At 37.3% G+C, this 25,443-nt stretch overlaps 1 protein-coding gene across 1 annotated transcript in view; it reads right to left on the reverse strand.

Annotated features, from left to right (window-relative positions):
• Window positions 1-25,443, reverse strand: part of USH2A (usherin) — a 407,004-nt gene that overhangs the window by 78,298 nt on the left and 303,263 nt on the right. Inside the window, exons 48-54 of the mRNA XM_064509686.1 lie at window positions 19,437-19,605; window positions 16,201-16,422; window positions 10,738-10,961; window positions 8,134-8,344; window positions 7,542-7,739; window positions 6,769-6,923; window positions 4,772-4,970 (exon numbers count right to left, since the gene is read on the reverse strand). Coding sequence (XP_064365756.1) covers window positions 4,772-4,970; window positions 6,769-6,923; window positions 7,542-7,739; window positions 8,134-8,344; window positions 10,738-10,961; window positions 16,201-16,422; window positions 19,437-19,605 — 1,378 coding nt within the window. The remainder of the gene's footprint in view (window positions 1-4,771; window positions 4,971-6,768; window positions 6,924-7,541; window positions 7,740-8,133; window positions 8,345-10,737; window positions 10,962-16,200; window positions 16,423-19,436; window positions 19,606-25,443) is intronic.

Here is a 25,443-nt window from a genome sequence, read left to right on the forward strand (position 1 = left end):
GCCAGCACCACTGCAGCGTCGCGGGGCAGCGACTGATGGCCCCAGGCCGGGCTGAGATGGGGCTGGGGGTTTTCGTTAGGGGCAAGTTCAGAATGAGGGCTGCCCACACTAGGACTCCCAGGAGGAATGAACCTACCAAACCCAGCAAGAATGGAGGCGGCAGCCCTATATACACGGATCTTTTTTTATCCCCGCTTGGAAGAGGCACAGCTTGCGCCCTGAATGAGGCAGCAATTCTGTGTACACATTAGTACGCCATTGTGTAATACAGCCTGTCTCACCACAGTTAGGGGAAAGAGGCTAAATTAGGATTACACAGGTCTGTTCACACGGATTATATAAGTCAGTTTTTAAGTGCTTGTTTTTGTGACCTTAATAATGTTCTTTTGATGTAGCTCATGTGCCTAACTGTAACTACTTCAAGCACAATGCAGTTCAACGGCAAGAAAAAATAATCTGGGTAAGAGCTTTGTTTATAAACAAATCTTTGTTTATAGCCATCAAGGAGTTATTTTAATAAAAATATATTAGATGCAAATATAGAGAAATAATAAGCACCAATTACGTAGAAAGGTAAAATAGTGAATGGAAGACACTCAGTCTGCTCACAAATCGAACAAGACATGAAGGAGAGAAAATAAGGAGATGACTGAGAGGGACAGCCCTGACTGTAACCTAATCATGAACTGGAAGAGAAGAAAAATCATCTGAACACTCAGTATAAAAGTAAGAAGGGAGGAAATGACAGTTGCAGACTAGAGAGAGGCAAAGGCATGGAGGAAAGCCAAGTATTTAACATTTCAGGATAGAAAAGATTACTGTGGCAACAAATTACTTGAATTCCCCTAAAGGGAGTCATGTTCACTTTTAAAGGAAACATGCATAATAAAGCAATACTCATTTACAACTATACTTTAAAGAGAAAAATGGGCATTAAAAAAAAAGAGTACATGGTTTCCCTAAATTTATTGGCAAAATTCTGTTACCTGAAACCTCTACTCATACATGAGGTAGCTAGTTATAGCAAATTTTTATCTCGATTATTAAAGCTTTGCATTAAAGGCCTTGTCTTGTGCGCGCTTTGGAAAGCTCTGTGCAAATCTAGGTATGTGATTAATAATAAAAATAACAAATAAGATAATCTTGAAATGTAAACAGCATTTTGCTTTCCTAATTTCTCCACTTGACTGTTCACTAAAGGATACTCTCCCCCCCTTTTATTTTTTTAAGTCTATTATTGTTTTTTAACTTAGCAGTCTATTTTATTATTGCAGCATTTGTTGTTTTCCAAAAGCGCTGTGAAATGGGTTCTTAAAAATGCATTGTCTCATTAGCCAATCAATTGTTTCTGACACAGTTTGTCTTCATTTGTGGATATAGCTCCAGCAAGGTCAGTAATTAGCTCCCAGGCTAACGCTCCCGGGTCCCACCACATGAATTTTACTCAGGAGGATGTCAGTTAGCTGACCACAGCCTCACGTAACCCTTCAACTCCCAAAAGCTCCCTTAAGATAAAAATTACTAATGATTCAGTGGTGCATGGAGATAGGGTTGACCAATGACAACATTACTGGATTTCCATTTTTCACAGCCCGGAAAGGAGAACATTTTTAAATGAAAGCATCTCAAACCATTTGGCGTCAAGGTATTTCTGAATCTTATTTCTTTCACTGCACGAAATGTCAATGATCATGTCTGGCTCTTACTTAAACATGACTAATCCTACAAATTCTTGGTAAAGCCTCTTATTTGGGATACGATCTTTACTCTACTAAAAGGGGGGAGTTGAGAAGAATCCTTGCTACAGACCCACCTGCCGGTGCTGAAGAGGGCACTCTTAGCTTTCTTTTAAAACTCCTCTAATTATTTTCTTCACTGTTACCCTCTGCCTGGCCCCCACTGCAGAGCATTAGCAGGCCCATTTGTAAAGTAGTAGTAACACAAAGTGAAACAATGCCATAACTGTCATCCAAATTGTTCTGTACAGGGTAGTGGAAGTGTTCAGTAATAAATGATATAAAAAGGTCTTTTATTGACAAGCTGCCATGTGCTGTTTGCATTAGAGAATATGAGAAGATGATGGCTGCTGCCCCTAGGTCCCAGTGGCATTCAACTCAGTGAGATAGCAGAAAATGCTTCAGTTTGCTTAAAGCATTGATAACACCTCTAAATAATTAACTGAGGACTTCCTGTCTTCAATTACTTAATGCTTTTTTTAACATCTTGAGAGGATTATAAGCAATTTATGGATTTCACATGATGAGCACATTCACCGCTATTCCCACAAAGCATTTGTGGGATCATGTTTCCAAAGCTTTGATGTAATTAAAAATAAGCAGCAAGACAATGGTGCGGTGGCAAGGTGCTAGCCTTCTCGTCTGTTATTTGCAAGGCCCTAGATTCGAAGTCTCAAGAAAGACTAATGCTACAGCTTCATTAATGTTCAACTGTTGCTCAGGGAAAAGCAGAGGTTTCTGAAAAAAAAAAAGGAAGATGAGGAAATCAAAACGTATATCCACAGGGGATAAGACAACAGTTAGTTCAAACATTTGAGATTATATATGAAATAAATTTGATTGTTTTAGCTCATTCTTTGAATTTATAGAGCAATAATTACGCACATTGCAAAATCACTGCCATCAATTCCACATTATTACCCAAGAAAGCTTCTGCAGAAAAAAGCGTAAGATTTGATTATGACTGTCAGGAGGAATGATCACTTATTTCGCTCCTGGCTAAACATGGCAGCATGGACAATGGCTTAGTGGAGCAGGCATACAAAAGAGAAATAGATTCTTATTTCTCAGGAGGTAACTTTATTTCTTCTCCCTTGCAACTGGTAAGAAAAACTGTATTATTTGCATTAAAATCTCAGTTACTCTGCATATGTAACTGCTTTTCAGGAGGGAAGTGGGAGCACATGAAAAGCATTTTCAAATGGGTTTCAGCCCACAACACTGTGGATATTATAATTACCCTTCTTTTGGAGGGCAGGTTATCATCTCTCAGAGAAACAGTTTTCCAGTTACTTCTCAAGAAACAGTGATACATTGATAAGTGCACTAATTATTCATATTCTCTAAGTCTCTCTTTCCTAGGGAACACGATAGGCGAAAATGGGGCAGAGAAAATCCAACAATGTCCCAAGCCCTAAGATTTCCTATGACCTATTTATATCAATTTTGGATATTGTTTAATCTTATTGCTTATTCACTGCTTCCTCACAATAGAAAAAAAGTTAAAACTGATTCTTACTAATCACTTCAACGTTACTCAAAACTCTCCATATGCCTCTTCAGATAGGTTTGAAGATATCAAGGAGTTTTAGGATATGGGGTAATGGGCAACGGTACTTTCAACACAAATAAAAGTTATTTGTTTTCACAGGAGCCTGGTGAGCTGATTGCCCTGCTTAATTGGTACCTAACCAAGACTGTGACTTCAGAGAGAATGACCAAACTGAATTTTAATCTGAATAAAGCATCAGTAATACTGCAAATTTAAGAGGAAAAGTCCCAGTAGAAGCAGCAAGAGTGAATTTGCCCATCTTTGTCAAATACTATCTATTATTAGATCCTAGCTGCTTCTGAAAAAAAGAATTGCCTTGATCTGATTAAGAGTTGTGCTGATATTCATGCATCTTAGTTGGATGCCTAAATATACATTCAAGTATCTATCATTTTACACACATGTGTACTGAAGTAAAAGAAGGGTTATGTACGTAGGCTTGATTGATAAATCATTGCTTGATTTTAGGTGTTCTTTACATTACAAACTTGCAACACCAATTCTAAAACAGATATCACAAGTTGAGATACTCTAGTAATTATCTCATGTCCAGGAGCATTGAATATGCAGAAAAATTTAATATACAGTCGATGAATTTCATACTTGAGCATGCTGCTGTCAAAGAGCAACAGCAATCCTGCAGCCTTCTGCAATTGACCACAGCAGGACGAGCTCTTTTAAAATATTAAGAGATCCACCTTGACTCAGGACTCGTGCTCTGAGGGGTGGCTGAGAGCGCCAGATATGCTGTATAGGTTTGATATGTCCTAAGTCAACTTCTATTCTTTGGATGGCTATCATATGGTGTCTATAACATAAGAAACTCCAAGTTTTCTACCCAGATGAAAAAGAAAGGAAAAATAAAGGCTATAGAGTCTTAAAATTCATAAATACAAGAAGCTGACAAGCAGTCTGAAGTCAAAGAGTGAAAAAAACTATCCCAGAAAGTTAATCTTACCCTTTTGTGTTCAACATAAATATTTCTAAGTATAATTTTGCTTCAGAGTATAAGCAGAACCCAGAATATTTTGCTTTCTGTCTTCTTTTCCTTTTTAATTGTCTCAGCCACAAAGCATTGGACCCTTCTTGCTCTTATACTGCTGCACATTCACAGCAGACCAGTGACTTCAACCACATTACTGCATATCAATGTTGGTAAAACACAGAGCTGAATCGGAGTGAAGGCAGGTCAAGCCTACATAGACTATTTGAAATCTCAGGCTTATCACAAAGCATGCATCTCGAATCAAGGTAGACAGATTTATTTTAGAATTTGGAAATTAAATCTATAAATATTTTAAAAACAGCAGTCAGAAACGAAAGAGACTGAAGAAAAATTTAAGATATGTAAAGTCAGTATAAAGCATTTCTAAGCTGTGCACAAACCTGGGGATTTACTGACAAGTGGCAGTGTCAATATGTTAATAATGTCTTATATCTTAAGGACAGGACTTTATCCTCTCAGAGAGCTTTGCCTCCTTACCTGATACTGTGTGCTGCATTCTGCTTGCAGCACCAGTGTATATCACCCCTTTCCCAACTTGACTGATCTGGTACTCTCTGATGACACCATTTGGTTTCTTGGGTGCAATCCAGCTTAAATGTAATGTTGTTGAGTTCAAAGCACTGACTGCTGGTGGCTGAACACTCTCTGGGACTCCTTGGACAGTGACTGCAACTACCTGAAGACATATGAATTAAACAGCAATTTAATGTAATAGTACACTAGATACCATGATCAATGAGAATGTCACTTTTGTTTTAAAATGTTGTTTGGCCTGGCATATCATTACCAAGGGCCTGGAGAACTAGTTACTTTTTTCCTCCTTTTTCACAATGAAATCTGACCTTGAATACATTACATAAGTCTATGCCTACAATTTATCACAACAGGTTCACCACATTTTAGCTGCAGTGTATAGCACTGGGTGAAACAACAAAAACTGTCTTGCTTGAAAACTCTTGATAACTCTCTTCCATATGGTTCGTCAGTGTCTCTGCATTTTAACTGCCTGATTTCATATATTTTAAGCACCAGTAAACATGGGGCTGAACCTCCACATATCCCATGCAGTCTGAACTCTATCAGTTCATAGCTATTTGCAAACCCACATTTTTCTAAGGAAACTAAAGATTTTGAAAGATAGAATAACTTAACACTTGTTAAGCTCCTTCTGGAAAAAAGTAGAAAGAAAAAGGCCTCTACTAACTTCCACAGAGGCATTTCCAAATTACACTGGTTTAATAAGTGAATCAGACCTTTTTCTCTTTGAGAAGCACTTTTCCTTTTCTGTAATTACCACCATAAAGTATTTATATTATGCTGTAGATACAAAATGTGCCCTCTATAACACATTGTCTTAGCATATTTGACGGAATCAGCCACTATTTGCAGGCTTCAGTGTTTATAACACTAAGCTACTTAATTACAGACAAGTTGAAATAAGCAGAATTTATTAGCTCGGGCTAATGGTTGGAGCAACTGTGGCTTCAGAGCTTCCAGATCACAGTTCAGCGTGCAGGTAGAGGACTATGTGCCTATCTCCATCTCTCTGTCTCAGTGTTCCCTTTGTTGATTTGCACAACCAACAAAAACATTTAAGCACCTGAAAAAAATCAGCTTTTCAATCCCACATATATTGTAATTGCAAAGCACAGAATCAGCCATCATTCCCCATCTCTGCCCTACAGATCTTAAGCTTGCTCTCCTAGAAATTCATGTTCACAGAGGTAAGGATATTAGTGTGAGAAAGACGTCACTTAAGAAACAGCTTTTCTGAATGAGGAAAAAGGCAGGTGCTTTGTAGAATGGAAACTGGAGCTGGCTAAATAGTAATGGTAGTGAAAAGCATCTGTGATTCTAAGCAATATAAGAGGAAATGAAACAGCGACAAAGGGAAGGAAGAGATTCTGTCTGCTTAAAACAGAAGGAGAGTCAGGCTGTGCAGAAAGGGAGTGTACAGCCTGAGGTGGGTGCAGATGTGGAGAGGCAGTAAAGAGTACCATAGCTGAAGTGGCCTCAGAGTAAGGAGGCTGTAGAAGGCTCAGAGTAAGAAAGCAGTTGATAGACTGGAGCTGAGGCAGGTAAACTAAAAAATACCACAGAAAAGGAGGCTATAGATATCTTGGGGAGAAACAGAAGTTTAATTCTGAACCTTAGAGAAAGTGCTTTTTAACATTCTTTACCATATTTCTCTCATGGGTAGCCTCCTATTTAACAAATATCAGTTCCTACAGTGCAATTTCAGTTTTGCTAGGATTAAGATACTGCTTGCTTCGTCAGCTTGCTTGTATCAAGTTAAGATTCCAAATAATCACCTGTCAGTGGTTGTATCCAAATAAGGTTATTGATGTTTTTCACTTACTTACTCTATAGTCTTCGCTAATGTCTTCAAATTACACCTTTCCAAAAGCATTTTTCCGTTACCACACTGGCTGATAAAAGTCTCGCACAAATTCCATAAAGACCAACTCACTAACCTTGCTGCTGTCTGTGCAACCAGCAACAGTGCAGGCTCTTAGCTGGTATGAATATTCTTGATAGGGCTGGACACCACCTGTGTCTCTGAAGCTCATTTCAGTTCCTCTAAAACGTTCAATTCCATTTCGGAGAATAATATAGTGAATAATAAGACCTATCCCAGAAAGAAAGTTTTCCATTTTCATTAGGTGAGAAATACTGTGTGATGGCATACCAGAATAACCTCATTATCTGCACACAGAAAATATTAAATGAAATCGCTAGAAGATCACTTTAAAAGGCATTCATCCTACTTAAACAGTTAATGTCAGTTAACAGTTACTCTGCTCAACCTCTACATCAACATCTCAGTAGATCTCAACATCTATTAAGAAAGTCATTTCAACTAGCGGAGCTATTCCAAGTTTTCTCACTGTTTGAAAATCATAACCAAGTTTTCCTGAAAGAAATATGAATATTAAAAAAACAAAAAAACAAGAATACATTTTATAACATGAATGTGATTTTCTGATCAGATTTGCCAATTAATTATTATTACAACTGTTCTCAAAAGGGGCTTCTGGGCACTTCTTAGAGACATACTTAATTGTTTTCCGTAAAAAGCTAGAACCTACTTTTTTGTGATAAAAATGATCTCAACCTACAGTCAATTCTTGTTATGAAGTCTAGGCATATATACATTTCAGTGCCAGTGACTAATTAGGAAATGTTTTGTGATTTTGGAATACTATCATGAATGGCAGAACATGCTTTTTTTTACATATAACAGTACCATTTGGATGAAGTGGTTCTTCCCAGTTTAGAAGTATTATGTCTTCCCGGTTATCCACTTTGGCCCATTTTGGTGGGCTTACACCCTGTGGCACATCTTGCTTAGTGATAGCTCTGCTAATGTCACTGAAGCCTCTTCCATAGCTGTTCCAAGCAGCCACTCTGTACTCATATGTGATAAAAGGTTCAAGGTTCAGGTCTAGAAAAGGAAAGTTACATATGCATAATCTCTGTCTTTTATCAAAACATGAAAGGATTTTTGTGTCTTTTTTCTGCATTTATGGGACTTATGCGTTTAAGGACAGATGGAACTATAAGTTTCTCCTTTGGTGAGGGTCACTCTCTGATGTAGTAATACTTCTAGAAACTTTAGTGAAATGAGGTTACCTTATGTAGTCATTGAACTTCTTGCTACCCATTTCATTTCCCTGAAGATACTGCCCAGATTCACAGGTTGGTTCTTAAAGAATATTACTTCATTACAACAGCTTCACATTTGATTAGATTACCTTACAGCATTCAGGACATCTTCTTCTCCAGAGTGAATTAAATACACTAGCAAATCACCAATCTGATATGCCACTTTTCCTTACCTGTAAATGAATACTGGTCTGGGCTTCCTGTGTAGATGATCTCCTCTTCAGCTGGACACACACCTTCCTTTGTCTCCTTTTCTGTAGCATTCTGTGAACCTTTTATCCATGCACAGATATTTTCCCTAAGGTCAAAGTCACACTTTCCACAATATGCTGTTGCTTCCATGGATAAAGGACAAAGGATACTAGCCTTGCATTCTTCTTTTACCTACAGAATACACATACAATTGTAATGTATTTTCCCCATCTTCCTTTCTTTGCAAACGCTTCCATTTTTATTTCTCTGTTTTTAAACAACATACAAATGAGGCAACGACACTGAGTACCTTGGTATTTCCAGCATATGGGAGACCCTTTCAGTCTTGGGCCTGTCTCCTTTCATAATCCTTTCTAAAAGAAACTGAGTTTTCTTTGTAAGGTCCCTGCACAAAGACATCACAAATTTTAAGCACTGGAACCCGAAACAGCTAGGTTTGTTGAAAGTAGAAGAGTCTACAATCAAATGAGAAGAACAGGGTTTTATCCCAGAAATTCAATATTCCACCCCTGCAAGGACCAACATCCAGTGGCAAATCAGTAGCAATTCCCAGCCTGCCACTCAGCCTTCCAACTACACAGAAGTGAGCTCTGTGCAACTCCTTGGCAGCTTGCAAGAAGTGAGGCCCCTATTCACGAGTTATACTAATCATGCCCTCTACCACAGCACTCCTAAGCAGCAGTTCTGCTGCAATAAGAGGCCCTGCACAAACGCTGAGGCAGATACAAGATTTAACCAATGAAGAACAATTCACAGAAATAGAAATACACATTGAACACCTACAAGTTTCCATTAAAATTCATGAAATAATATTTCCACCAGACCATAAGTTAGAGTGCAATAACTCTCACAAAATATGGGCTGTTGCGGGAAGAAATGTACTGCAATATTTGCTGTAAGTACTTCTGCACATTATGCTACAAACTTTAGAAGGGAAAACAAATAGTTCACGCCTAATGCTTTCTTAATTCACATAGTGAAATTAGTTTGTTGGACGATTATGAAGTGTTAGGTAATTTTATTTTCCAAACTTGGCACTTCTACAGAAATTACATTGCGACAGCTATCAATATAAGATGCATGATACAAATGGGTTGTTTTCGCAGATAACATACATTGTAGCTCCAGGACATGTCTCAGAATATCAGTCCTTTTAATATTCGTAATCTACATATATCAGAAAGCCAGCACTGCTATCTCTCTCCTACTGAGGGTAAGTGAAATACAAAGTGTTTCCTTTGCTTAGACATTATACCTAAGGCATGGATCTAGCATGTTATATACCAGAATTCATTAACCTATTGTCAGCCATTTTGCCTTGCATAAACTAACAAAATGCACCGAGGAACTGGAGGTGACTCCTCGCGACGCTTGGACTCGCTCTGGGAGAAAATTATTCATTCCATCTGAAAATGAAGTGACATGAAAACCTTGACATGAAAAGGAGAAGGTGGAAGAAATATTTGTGTATTATCTTGGGAGACAAATGAAAACAATACAGCAACACCTATATGGGGCTGGATTTGGCCCATTTTTCTTTTTACCTCAGTGATAAATTCCACAATATCTAACTGATTGCCATATGGTAGAATTCACAGAAACCCTCTCTCTTCCTCCCGCAGCCACTTTCTCTTTCTCTCTCTCTAAATACAAGTATATACATAAATATAAATATATATAAAAGCAGGTTTTCCATGCTTTGGAGGTTGATTTTCTTAAACAAAAATTGAAATAACAGTTGACAGTGTTTTTAAAGCTTAGATGCAACACCCAGATGCTACTTCACTTCTAGAAGAGTTTCACTGATTTCAACTGGAGTTGCAAGACTTCGCAGCTCTGAAAGTCTGGACAAATTGTTTCAGATTCATACCTATAATCACTGGCCACTCTTTAAAATGTTGGAATTAGCCTTTATGGTCCTTTGTTTATTTTTATGAAAAAATTGAGTGAAAATAAATTGTTTAATTTATTATATACAAAAGGCACCAAAAATACAATATCCTTGTTATTGTTAAGGGTTATACAGGGACCTATTCCAGTTCTACTAAAATTTATGCCAAAAGTGCCACTGGTTTTCTGTGGAATGGAGATTAAGTCCATCAAAAAATATCACCTGCTTAATTGTTATGTACAATTTTTTTAGGAGGCTGGGGAATCCATGTCATACAGACTGCCCAAATTGAAAAGCAATAGTATTTTTACACTTGAGAACTGGCCACTCCAATTTCCATTTCCAGTCAAGTGACACCATCAGGAATAGTGGTCACAGAACTGCAACTGGCTGTACATGCCAGTCGCGTTAGTATGCCAGCTTTTAGCCACTGTACTAATCTGAAGTGCTGGGCAACACTTCACAGAGGCAGCTAATCATTATTAATTCCTTTAGAATTCATTGCAATAACATCAATCATGGTGAGCTCATTCGGTATTAATATGGATGTAATGTGAAAATGAATAATGCACACAAGAGTTTTTATATTCCTATTTTAGAAAAATAGTTATGAACAGTGTATTTCTCTTTCCATCGTCAAATCAGAGCTACCGAGAGATTTTCTATCAATTACCTTCATCATCATTCCAGCTGAAATCTTGTCAGAGCAAACATATTTCAAAGGATTATATCCAACTCCATTACAGCATTCTTCACTCTTTGGAATAAGTTCAGTCTCACAGCATTTTACTGGCACTTGGTCATTCTTTCTAACATGTGCTAGGAACTCACCACTGGAACCTGAGCAGCATATGGTATCTGACATATTCACATATTCCTGCCCACAACAGAACATCCCTGAAACAAAAAAAACCATTATATCTGGATATGAAATGTAAATAATAAATAAATAGAAAGATAAGAAAGGAGAAAATTCAGCATGCAGTAAAGTTTGGCAGAAAACCACCAGCCTGGGATAGCAGCTGGAATTATGCAGAATTAGCTAAAGTGAGATTAAATTCTGAATGTGAAGTGACTAAAGTGAGAGCCCTAACTTCTGGACCTGCTTGAAAAAAACCAATAATTATAGGAATAAACAGGGATCCCCTACAGTCAACTTACACCATTCCTGAGTTTGTGTAAGAACCTCTACTAGGAAATATCATATCCGGGTCCTGTGCACAGCAAGTCAAAGACAGACTTACTGCCGAATGCAGAAATTCAGAAAGCTTCTCTATGTATTTTCACGTCAGGTCTCACTCCTTTCCCCTTATATGGGCAGTCTTCCAACCAGTGAATCTTAATATTCCAAACAGTTTCACATGATATTTAATGTCTTAAAATGGGCATTCATATTATGTTATAGAACTGAATAGGTGATTTTCCAAAAAACCAACAGTGAAGTTTCAATCCTCTAATAGAAAGAATTACCCTTTTAGAAGTTAACATCTAAATATAATTTTCATTTCTATAGTGGGATTGATAACCTGTCAAAATTAATTCCACAGTCTTCCTCTACTTTCATTAATTTTATTTTAAAATGAAAAGCTCATTACAGCCAGTATTTACATGTATGATTTTGTAATTGTAAATTACCAGTTTTGACCCCCACATCATGTAAAAGGGCCTATTTTCACTCTGAGCCAAATGCTACTACCACCTCTAAAACTGGAGATGAAATAAGTGTTATTACTAATTCAGCCACAAACACATCATACAAAAACCAGGGTTGTGATATATGGCTACGTCTACAAAATAATTTGTATTTAACACAATTTCTGTAGTATGTAGATATTTAAAATACATGCAAAAGTGGCCACTTTATACTCACTGCCATTTATTACAGCAAATCTCTCTTAGAAAATCATACATAATGAAAATTACCCTTTAAGGGTATGGTCCTGCTAAAGTATCCAGAGCATTTCATTCAAATCACTGGAATGACTCAAAATGGTTAAGTTACTTGCATACATTATCTGTTTTCAGGACTGATTCCATTCACAGAAATCAAGCTGGGTTCACCAGCTCTCCAAGAGGTGAATACTTCCTCCTGCTCACACCCTTTTTCCAAATCATCCTTGCATTCTACCATATTTGAAGGAGAAAATTAATGCAGAAAATGACTCAATTCAGTACCAACAACCAACTCAGATCGCCCTGAGGGACCTCTGACAGGCAAACTAAAATTCTGATAATGAACTGTTTTTCTATTGAAACAAACAAGGCTGTATTCTTTCACTGCGAACCTCATCTTTGTTTAACTGAATTAAATTTTTCAGCCAAGATTTCACTCACATAACAAGAAGTGACTCCCTTTCTAGTTTCTTTGGTAAACCATTACTTCTTTAATTATTATCAACCTTGTTCCAGTGTGATAAATTGCTAATTACTTAATACCCTAATCAGCGTTCATTCTTTGCACAGATAAACTGTGACAGCACCATTAATTTAAATAGTAATTTCACTTAATGGCCAGAACGGCACACCAGATTTTTATGCAGCATTTTCTGAAGACTGCATCCATCACTGCAATATTCTGACATAAAGATGTCTGACGTGCACTAACTCACTTAGGGAGAGCAGATGTTGCAGAGCAGAGTTTGGTAGTAATTCCCATAGTGCATCACTTCAGCATGAATGAGCTGCAAAGGCAGAGGTAGACAGTCTTCTGAAACTGCATTGCATAGCCTTTGACCTTTGCTTAATTTATCACATGTAGCACTTGACTCTTGAACCTTGACACCACAAATGTACAATTTTAAATATGCTCCAAGAAAAACAAAAATAGGGCCACATAACACTGATGGATCGATTTGCCTTCTAAAAATCACTTAATTCAATTACTTAAGGACCCAGAAATTCCTATAAACCCTTGTTGATTTCAACAAAATACCAATAAAAAAAGATTTTGTTTCTAAATCAGCTGGAATGTGTGTGTCATGCTTTATATATTTATGTTTCATATGCATATAATGCATTATAGCAAAAAGAAAATCCATGGGCTGGAAAAGACACTTCTGGCTAACAGTGATTTCTGTCAACAGTTATTTCATGTTCATCCCCAGCAAGTGAAAAAATTTACAAACATAGCTGAGTGATGAATTACTAATTTAGTAAATCTGCAAAAGCAATGCTTTCAAAAGGAAAAAATGAGTATTAAAAGGCTTAGCCTTTGGAGCCAGAATAGAGGATCAACAAAATACAGAGCCAGCAAACATTGCAAACTACTCCAGAAATCCTTGGCTTACATGTGGGTATTGCAACTATTAGAGAGCCGGAACCACAGTGGTACAAAACATCATCCTTCATGATCCTGGGATGTCAGTAGAGGGGCATTTTATTGGTTTTTTTTTTTTTTAAGAGGAAAATCCAGGAGTGGTTTAACTCACATCATGCTTTACAACCAAAATGGGACAACTTTGGATAATCCCTCTGCAGCAGTGGGGCTCAGGGAGGATATACACATACAGTGGCATCACTGCCAGCCTTTGCCAGTAGATGTCTCTGTGGTCACCCCAGCTACATAAGGCCATCAAGGGGTGAAAAAAGAGAGAAAAGTAAAATGTAAGAAAAGAGAAATTAAAAAGAGTCAGAACAATATGAAATGGAAAAAATAACTCTTGTTGCAGGACAGACTCTCCCAAAAAGCTGTCCAATGGCAAACAATAAAGTTCTACTGTTCAAGCCTTAAACTGACGTACACTGCATCCTGGGTCTAGATTCTACAAAAACCTGTTTCTTTCAACAGAACTGGTTATGTGCAACAATAAGGCTTTGCACAAAACTTGAGCTTTTACTGATTATGTTTTTCTCTTCTGATTTTTTTTCAAGAAACTAGAACCTGCAAACAAAAGCTTTAAATTGTCATTATATTTTTAAACATGGCATCCATTGCCAACTACTGAACGGACAATCAGAAGCATTTTGGCTTCTGCATAAGGCTGCCCCTGTTACCTCTACCCCTTCCAGACAATGGGAGTAGCTTTCCAATTACCATATTCTTGCAAACTTCTACTTTCCTATTTGCCCATGATAAGTAAATTACGTTTTTATGTGAGAGTATTTTTTCCATTAGATTCATTACAATAATAGGGATAGAGAGCAAATAGATTTTGTGCCTGGCTTGTGCATTTTCATGATGTAGTTAGCAAGGCTGAATTACGCTAAGAAATTAAGCAAAAACCTATTGAGCACGATGTATATGATATGATAAGAAACCACAGTCTATTCCATGCTTAATGCAAAGTAATATGATCTCTTTTCAACTGCAGAGCAAATTCATCATTCAAACACGTATTTGTGTTCAGCTGTATGATGGCTCGCAGCATAAAGTCCTCACAGCAAACCTGTGAATGATGAAAAAGCTACTGTTTTCTTTTTTAATAGACAAAAAATGTCATCATGACCCATTCTCAAGAAAAATGGTGTAAATGATAGAGTGCTATAGGTTAAACACCTTTTAAAAAGAGGGGTATAAAGCTTTTTAAAATATATACATTTAAGAAAAAAAAGACTCTTAAGAATACATATATACTGAAATGCAGACCATAACTTTCATCCCAAGATACCTGTATTACACTCCTACACAACTCATCTGCCCAGAGAGAGCAGTAAAAACATAAACGCTACCCCAGCAGTTCTGTTCCAACAGCATCTGTTAATTCACTCCATTTATAAAATACATATTGACAAAGACAACTGAACTGGGACCAGGGAGATTTGATTTGGTGTGAGAAAGTCAATTCAATGTGATTTTGTTAAAGGGCTCCTGCAGGCAAATAAAAGAGTTTAAGTAATAAAGTACATAAAGAGATGTTTTATGAGCCAGCCCTGCCTTGTGGCAGCCATACAATGCACTGCTATGCAAGAGGGCCTTGCTCAGAGCTCATATCGTGAGACCTGCGTAGGTGCTGTGGATCAGAGGCAGTCAGGGATCAGGGTGAGGGGGAGCTAAAATCATGAAAGCTGTGTGGCTCACAGAATACGCTCCGTGATGCACCCCTGTAAGGGAAAGGTGGCAGAGAAACCACAGAAAACATTGTAGTGATATTTAGTTCAGCCCTTTCTGACAGTCAACACAAAACTATGGTACTTCTAAAATCACAGTGGCTGAAGGAGCCAGTGAATACAAAAAATAAGCTGAAGAAAGAGCTAATTTTGGGGAAAAGGAGTATCCAGCCTCTGGATAGCTAAATTAGTTATACAGCTAGATGGTCAAACAGACACGCCCATAGCAAAAGCACTGCATCACAAATCTTAGGAGACAAGGTAGAACTGGGTACTAAACGTTCGTTATTTCCATGTTTAGGAATTGGGCTTCCCTTCCTGATTGCAATTGTTGTTGAAGTCTTTTTGTCAGGTTGAGAAAGCCTAAGGCTAATGGTATATAATTTCTGTAAAAACTGTGGAAAGAAAGTACATATGAAAATACCTGAATAGGGTTTGTAATGATACTGCCAGTCTCTTTCACCAGCTACTCACACAGTGCCTTGCAAGAAAATAAGGTTCATATCATGCCTCTGAGAGATTTCCTATGATGTGCGAGAGGTTAACATGTGAATGGGAGACACCAGATGAACAGATGACTAGCGCTAGGTAGTAATTTTTGTTATTTTTAAATAGCAGTGTGTTATACTGTATTTTACCTCTGTGTAGATGCACACGTGAGGGACATGTCCCACCAAATAACACCGTCATCTTAAATTCCTAGGTGACTAACCAAGTATCTGCAGAGCCAATGGAAAATCCTTATACTGGGAAGCACTGGGGCACAAGGTGGCTAACTTTAATTTCAACACTAGTCTTTAAGAGGAGACTAGTCCTATTTCTTGACTGCAATAATGGAAGACAGTGCACGTCTCTTGTATTTTCTGGAGCATCTCCAGACCCCCCAGCTTTTTGATGAAGGCAAAAAAGACGGGTTATCATAAGCTCACTATTTTGGAGTCCACCAGAATGGCTGAGTAAAGCTCAACATCACTTTAACAGAATTGGCATAATCACCTTAAGTATGAGTGTGTCACCACTGAATGGCTAATGTTACAAGAGATCTAGAAAGATGAAAACCCTTTTTTTTCTTGAGAACTTAAGAGTTTACCTGTGAGAGGTCTGTACACAGTCCCCTTTTCTTCGTCACCACAACAAATCAAGTCTGTACTTATCACTTCTCCACCACAGCACTGCTGATTAAAACTGTCATGGAGTGATCCACCACAGCAGATTTGATTCCCTGATGTGGAGTAAGGCATTCCCTGGCAGCAAGAGTCACCAATTCCAACTGAAACTCTGTTTTGCTCTTCATTAGGGCAACATACTTCTCCTGTCAATTTAAGAACAAAATTAAAGATTTTATGCATATACAGCTCTTGAAATGCATGAAAGGCTTTCAGCTGATGGCAACAAATATTAGTCTGGGGTTGCACACCAGTAACGTCATGTACAAAATGTTCCACATGAAAGCATGGAATCACCTGGTACTTTAGAATGCTATACAATTATATATTTATTCATAATAATAATTAAAGAAACATGCATTCATGAATTCAGGGCTAAGACTCTGTAAGACATCAAAATGCAAGCATGACAAAGGCAAATTGAGAAGAGTAAGAAAAATTATGTTTGTAAATATAGTAATTATACAGCAGTAAACTTGTAAGTATAGGCAGCTACATAGTAAAGAGAGTTCATTCTTGCTATGATTAACAGAACAGTCTATTTATTCTCAGCAAAAATTTCCTTGCCTCTCAAAAGTCAGTCCAAACTTGTTTTGAAGGACTGATTCATCTTGCTGAAGGGGTTTTTCAGTGTCATCCAGGCCTTCAGCTCCCAAAGAACTTAAGGATTGAGCTAACTCTAAACATTAAACAACACCATCAAGTTCAGTGCAGCTGGTTGCTACTTAAGCAAGAGAATGTCTTTGCAGGACAAGGCCATAAGGCAAAACTGTCAATTAGACTGACATTATAATGGTGGGCCATGGTGGGATAAACTGTGTGCTATGAACAGAGTGGATACTGATTATTTGTTTTACAGTGGAAACAAAACTGATGGTAAATGGCAATAATTTTCATTCACTACTGTCTGCACTTAATCTGAACAAGTGTTCTAAGAGCTAAGTGATTATATTAGCTTTCTCTGTTGGAAGGTTTTCTCTGGCTCAAGACATCGGTGATGCAAGACTTGGAAGAGTAAGGGAAGAGTTATTGTTTTTAGTGGTGATGATTACAATATTTGGATTCCTGGTGGTTTATTGAAGAAATGTGTTTTGATTTTTCAAATTCATTTTTCATGGTGAATGTAATATCTCAAGATCTTTTCCTCTGAAAGTTTGGAAATTCCAAATGGGCAGCCCTAAACCTGATGCAGCTTTTGTCAGATACAAATATGTGATGCAATTGTAACATACAAGAGAGAAAACTATTTTCCCTCCCCCCAAATTCCTTGTCAAGGAGGTGCCCAGGTCATAGTAGCAATATTTGCTTGCTCTGCCTTAAGAATCTGTCCTCCCATCTTAGTTCTGGGATGTATGTTTGCACTTCTTCCTGCACTAGTGTTTCAGAAACTGAGATTCCTGCCTTCCTAATTTGTAATCTTCTTGCCTTCAGCATAGTGTGCTTCTGTACATCTAGAGCTATCAAGCTGGCCAAACAACATCTGGGAAATATGTATGCTTAGAGAGTTTCCTGTATAAATAACTTTATCAAATAAAGTCAATAATAAACAAAAAAAGATGAGAATGAATTTTTAGAATATAATAGATAAAATCTGTTTAGATTCTTCATCATATTTTCCTGCATTCCTCAGAATCTAATTTAGTTACTACACAGAAAAAATATTAAAACACAGAATGTAGCTTACATCTATTGGAAATAAAACTGTTTTTTTAAAGAACTATTATACATAAGACACAAAGGATCGGTAACCTTCTCATTAACCTCTCAAAATGGGATCCATTCCAAGCTAGGCTTGAAAATGTTCTCTCTCTGAAAACTACCATGCAGTCTTGCCAGTTAATTGTTATCCTTATCAAAGAATGACCCACATTAACATTTAGCTTGAGGTTATTAGCGTATTTATAAAAATAAAAAAGAAAAAAGTGACCAATATTGTTCATGTTGCTGCCCTTTAGAGAAGGGAAAGAAGAGAATGCAGTAAGTATACTTAGAAAAAAAAAGTTTAAAACCGTGCTCAAATATTCAATGTCTCCTGCTTTTAGACTGCTGACTGAACAGGAACTACTTTCATACATAAGACATTTTGTTTCACTGTACTTTTCTTTCTTGATGTAAACAACATAAAGCTAGTTAACATAGACCACTGGATGGGGACAGAGGTCACAGTATAATCTTTCCGTTTCGGTATATTGAGATTAATGAGGCCAGCAAAAAACTCTTGTCTGGTTCTTCCATGTGATAGCATTTTTCTGATGACATCATGGAAGGCATTCTAATATTGTGATATATGAATTACTTTTCAAGGGATCAGAACTTGGGATGTGCTGAATGCATTGGCAAAAAGTCAAGTATTTCTGAGCCTAGGGAACGTGTGCCAACTCATGAGTAATGGAAGCATTTTAGCTCTTGACCTGACAATTGCCTACAAAGAGATATATGCTCTGAACACTGCCCCCTGAAAGGACTCTCCTCCCCCTTTTCTTCCTCTCTCCCTGTCAAAAAACGACCAACAAATAAGAAAACCAAACTCTGGACAACAGAACAGAAGCGCAGTTTTGGCAAGTTCCTAAACTGTCCTGAGAACAAGAGAGGCTACTCTCAGCCTTAAGACAAGGATAAATTTCCATCAAAGATGATATATGTGAGATACTTTGTTTGATCTGTAAAGTGGGTAGAAACAAACAGCAGAACATGCACAGACAAGTAGAAGTGAAGTAATCTCTAATATCATCCCCAAATACTAACAACTGTTCCGTAAAAGAAATGGTTAGGGAAAATCACATGGGGTCAAGTCAAGCAGAGAACTAAACTGCACCACTAAATTGCCTGATGGTGTTTCTATTAAGCAGAACTGCCCTCCCCATTATGCAGCAGTTACTGCAATTAAGTATTGTTTGGCATAAATTAGTTCTCTGGGAAATGACGCAATCATCAGGTTTTATCAATTAAGCCTTTTTTGTATAAATGGAGTGTGCTGTGCTTAGGAGACAAAGTCAGTGCAATTCTCTTTGCTTATCCCACTGAGCACAAGTCTAGAAGACATCTAGAAATATTGATAAATCTCACATTTATTGCTATGTATTCACTCTCTTTGGTTTAACAGATACACTAACTTTGTTGTTTTGTTTCTTTCAAGCACTGGAAAGAAGTTGCCACTTACCTGCTAATACCCTAGTGTAATAACCACCACAGCATCGATGCTTTGGTTGCACAGCATGTATTTGACCACCACAGCAAACCCCTGATGAATTAAGAATAAATGGAGTGTACTTCTCCTCGCAGCACTGGAAGCCAGGTTTACTATCATGCAGAATCCCTTTACAACACACCTAAAAGTAGTTTATAAAAATCAGTAAGGTGATATCTGTTAAATGGAACATAATGTTTTCACTGACAAAAGAATGTACATGAAAAACATGTACAATACATCGTAGTACTGATACTAATATGATTGCAGACAAATAAGATGTAACATGGCTAAAATCCTGTGCCCTCCAGCACTATTAGACTTCAATAAACTACTGTACATCTGACAGAATGCTGCTATTTTGTGGTCTTCAACCATACTGCACCTTAATAAAATAGTCCATTAATATGAATCATCTTCATATGCCTTGCAGGCTGTTTGAGTTTCTCAATGTTGAATATATTGCAATATATAGATATAATCCACCCTCACCCTATCTTTTTTTCTCCAATTCTTTTTATTTATTTATTTAGCCATTTATGATGAGACATGTCATCTGAATCCCTTACAAATAAGAAAAACAGGATTTCCCAATATGAGCTCTTGGGTCTTCTTTTCCATTAAAATAAGTGGAATTGTCTTCTTATAACACATGATCACTTATTTATGACCACAGTTCTTCAGACAATGTGATCTCAAGAGAATACCATTTATATAAGGATTTTTTTTTCTAAATAAAATTTACATGGAAATGAATTTTGAAAAGGCCTTTTAACCGTAGACTTCTTTCCAGGTGCTGTCGAGAAAATTATATGCTTGAACAATCAAATAATTTTTTGTATACTTACGCCTGTGCAGATAGAGTGACACACTGTATACATAACAAATCATACAGAACAGTCACTAGAATCATTGTAAAGGGTAACCTCAGAACCTGCAGTCAGTGCAACTTATTAGCTAGAAGGATGCTTCTTACAGCTAGATGGAAAACGCAGTTGGTAGTACAGCACAAATACTTAAGCAGAGTTGCTCCTCTGTTTTCTTTTGACGCAGAGCACTTCCTGCCTTTATTTTAACCATGTTCTCTTTTAACCATGTTCAGGTCATCTTAGCAGCAGAATGAGGAAGGAAGTATCCCTCTAGAAGGATCTTTTATTTACCTAGGCTCAGGACATGGACTGATACATGAAAAGTAAAGAACTACATAGGGTGACAATAAGAAATCCTAAATGTAATACATATTACATTTAGAATATTAACATAAATGTATACATACAAGAAAAAATGTTTATTAATTTTGTGAAATCATTAACAAATGCCTTCTGACAGCTACATCAATACATCACGCTTTGTTTTGTTCCCTTTTGAATGGCCTTTACTCAATCACCCTTGGGAGGATTTGGTTTCTGAAGTTACCATTTGGCACATATAGCCCCAAATTATTATAAGGCGGGGCAGAAGGTATTCTTGTCTCCTCATTGTATTTTGACGTTTTATAACCTTACATGCTTTGAATTGTCACCCAGCTTTCTGCTTGCCAGCACACTTTCTCATTCAGCATCTGTGTTTTAGTCAACTGACCTAGTTGAATTTTGTCATTTTCTGTTCAAGAATTTGAATCTCTGTAGATCCCATTATATTATTTTGCTGTCCACCTCATCACTGGTAATATAATCCAATCTATGAATTTAATTAACCCACTGGTTCTTTCTTCCAGATCATTAGTTAAGATGTCAAATAAAACTCAGCTTTGTACCTCTTCTCTGCCTCCTATCTTTAGGTTTTTTTTTTTTTTTTTTTTTTTTTTTTTTTTTTTGTAATGACTGGCACATACTCCAGGCTGATTTTTTTCTTAATTTACAATTGGCCCCAAAGTACCTAGATTACCTCATCTCTCTACACTTTCAAGTCATTTAAAGGCATTTTTGACGATATCAGATCAAGTAGTATTGTGCCAGTGTCCTCAGAGTAAACTACATCTAGCAATAACTCTTGATACTTCTAAAGAATGTCCTCTGCTCTTTTAATGTATGCTTAGCTCAAGACACCAGACACAGTAAATACCCTATCTACCTTCACAAAAGAGGCCAAAGACACATTCCTTACACATTCTTGGTCCCAATTTGTGTGCTCTTTGGGATTGTGCCTCCCTCTGTGATTTGTCTAACTCAATTTCTCTGCTCCTTTTCATGGATCTCATCCGTCATTCCCATCCTGTTTCCTTCTTTTCACCATCCTTCTTGGACACCATCCAAATTTCACCTGAACAGTCTTCCCGCTCTATACAGATAAAAAAAAAAACCCTGCACATCTTTGCATTACCCAGGCTCAAATGCTTAGGTAGCCATTTTATTTTCTATGGGATATTTCCAGTTTTAAGAAATGCCTCTTCTCTTGTCAATCCTGCACAGAAACCACTGCTCTGCATATTTCACACAACCACTGGGAGGGCCATTTTATTACTTACTGTAAAGCATTTTGATCAGAAAATTATTTGTAAGAATGCATTATCGCTAATGTCTCCTCGTTTCCTCCTGAATTTCCTCAAAAAAATCATCAGCTGAACACCAAGCTATGTTCCAACAGCTTCATCAGTTAGTTTTCCTTGTTAAAAATCATTTAAAATCCTGAGTATTTCTTAAGACCCCAAAGACAGCTTCCAAAAAGAGGTCCAGTGAGCTCTAAAGCACATTCAGGCTCTCATCTGGCATTACCGATTGATATAGTTGGTGCTATTATTATGTAGCTCCATAACATCCTCTGCAGTCAGCTGTAAATTGTGAAATAACACTTTTTTGGCAGTCCTCTAAAGACAGTTACTGTCTGCATTGATATTCAGCCCAAGGATTCTGCATTATCAATCCATAAAATAAAATGCATTCAAGTAATGCTAAAATTATGTCATAGACAAAGAAGAAAAGCAGATAGATTGAAAGTTATAGTGGCTAAAAGGTTATTATTATCTCATCCTCTTAGATCTAAAAGTGACAGTCCAAACTGGGTGTTCCACTGTAACTCTGTACGTGGAAGCAGAATCCTTGCAGTGATCAGATACAGCGACACCAACATTTTAAGCAGGCCTGAAATCGCGCCCTAGCACAGAGAATGACATATGCTTGCTAACCAGGTCTTTATTATCTGCGGAAATGACGCAGAAGACTTATCCTTACCTACCATGGGAACCCTTAAAAATATTTGTAGGCTGAGTTATTCACAAATCAATCCTGTAGTTATCCTACCATTCACACAAAGGGATGGTGACCCAGGAGCACAGGGACTGGAAAGGATAAAGGCTAACTAGGATACCTGAGAAAGGCCCAGCTAGCCATGACACCAGCGCAAAATAGCTAGATACCTAATCTGGAAGGCAGGATTACACAGTTTTTTAAAACAATTTTTAAAAATACTTTGAACTTAATCTATGCAACCCTTTTTTAATTAAAATTGTGTCATCCCTGATCCGTCTGCTTGCTGAAGACTTTGCTGAAGGACATTATCTGGCCTTATGGACACATGGCAGTTGAGCTAGGACTGATTTACTCAAATAAACAGATGTGCTAGGCAGCCATGTTTATCCTTCTTGTCAAACGCTTGCTGCCAGAGCCACTTTGTGAAATAGCAATTCACAAAACACTCTAAGGAATTCCTATTAGCTACTAGAGTTCATTAAAAATTTCTGCCTGTGGAGCAAACACCAGAGTAATGATTGACCCGTCATGTTCTCATGTGAGAGGGAATATTCTAAATTAGCAAGAATCATTCTTTTTTACTTAAATTATCCCAACATCTATATAAAATTCTGCCTCTTTTTTCATAAATATCCTTATTCTCCCATTCCTTTTCTCAAACTGCTGCTCTCGTTTAGTAATTAGTACAGCCTTAGATCAAAAATCCACAAGCAGAAATCACTGTTATTCTCTTAAATCTCTACACATTGTATTAATAAAAGAAGTTTCATTTCATGTTTTTCAGGTGTGTTACAACACACTATACCTGAAATGTTATCTTTTAGAGGTTCTCTAAGCCTGAAAGAACTTGAAAAGACTTTGCACAATACTGCTAGCATTAATAGCAAATCTCACATAAATATTGATGGAATATCCTTCATTAATGTCTAGATGTGTTAGCTTTCACTCCTGAAAACCACATTTGTAAAGCTAAATTTAAAGTCATGGTTTTGCTCCTCCTATCCTTAAAGAAATGAGTCCTGCTGGTACTTTTAACAAATGGCACAGGTTAAACCTGATGAGCAAAGTATTAAGCCTGTACTTCCTAGCAATGTCAGGGTTATATTTGATTAATTCATTAACTGCAGATTTACGTAACTTGTTGCTACTGAAAACAAAAAGTACTCAAGCTGTATTAATACTTTAAATCAGGACCCTTAGAGGCACTGAACTGTATGCTGATACTACTGTATTTTACTGTTCATGTTTATACCCATGAGCCATTGTGTACTGAAATTATTAGCCTTTATGCCACTATTTTAATTACATTTAACAGTTTAATTATTTTTCCTGTATCAGTCTTATTATTTTCAGAGCTCATCTCAGGATCCCAGTAACAACAGAAGGACAGGTTAGTAGCTACATAGATAATGAAAGAATGCTTTCAACATCGGTACTCAGATTATCCTCCCTGATGGGGGAAGCTTGGGTGCATCCTATTGTTAATTGAAGTACATCTCTATTAGATCTTGCAGTGCATTCTGTAAGCTGATGTTTGCTTTGCAGTTTCACATATGAATAGAATTATGGATTGCACCTCACTAAAAACAGCTAAGAAAAGGCTGAGGTTTGGCAGCTTGGAAAAACCCATGCAGCACACACCTGTTACTGAAAAAGGTAGTCATATGACATAGGGACCCTCCTGATGGCCAACAAAATTCATCAGGGGACTGTAATCTCAGATGTTATGCAAAATTATAGGCAAAAAACTTCCCAAACTTTTTCTGCATTCAGGAATTATAAATTCACCCAAGGATACCAGCCACAGTGTTTCATTAAATTTAGTTATAAAAACAAAGATTCATAACGTTGAACCAGAGCACCAGAAAACAGCTAGAACCAAGAAGTAAGAATCTGATCCAAAGCCTATTTAAAACAGTGAGAATCTTTTCTGGGCTTCATTAGGCTTAATATTAGGCCTACACAAGTCCATGAATGTGCATGTGCACATCTCCCTTGTAGTGAAAAGGTCACTTGCTCTTTTAGAGATTCCCAAGATAGCTCTGAACAAGTTGGTTTGTTTACACAGCACAGTGCTATGCAGAGATACTTTTGGATCTCAAATGCAGCATACATATACTAGTGCAGCTCTGCACCCAGGCCAATTAGTGCTGCCTTTCTGACAAAACTATGCTACTTAGTTAGCTGGAGCTAATTCAGCCAATGTTAGCTCAAGAGTCTCTGCATCCCACTCTGCTGCACAGTGAAAACACAACCTTGTATTCCTTCTACTAAAACACTTAAATTTGTATGGATGGAGGGAAATGTATTTTGGTGATCTATCATGTAGATAAGACATGATAACAAATCCTTCCCTTGCTGCAGTGCCCTGATGCTGCCAAGTGTCACCCATAAACCCATAAGGAAATCTCAATAAATAACCCCAAACGGACCCCCAAATTATTTTTTTGTATAAATGGCCTAGTTCTCCTCACTTGATGCTTTTGAATTCATGGAAATTGTAAGAGGGAAATAAGATCCACTGTGTCTTGTATACAAGGTGCAATAAATAAACTGAGCAAAATGTCAGTCTCCTTTTTGAGGACTCCCCAACCTGTTTGTCTATCCAAACAATGTACACACGCTTTATATGCATTCTCTGACTAGTCCATCATCAAATTTGATATGTGTGAAAAGACCATCTATGTGGAAAGATATTTACATATGTAAACAAGTTGTAGAACAGGTTAAATGAATAACAAGCATTTTTATAATTACTATGCCTTATAGAACACTATACATGAAAGAGAAAG

The sequence above is a fragment of the Dromaius novaehollandiae genome, chromosome 3, assembly GCF_036370855.1.
Source record: "Dromaius novaehollandiae isolate bDroNov1 chromosome 3, bDroNov1.hap1, whole genome shotgun sequence".
NCBI lineage: Eukaryota > Metazoa > Chordata > Aves > Casuariiformes > Dromaiidae > Dromaius > Dromaius novaehollandiae.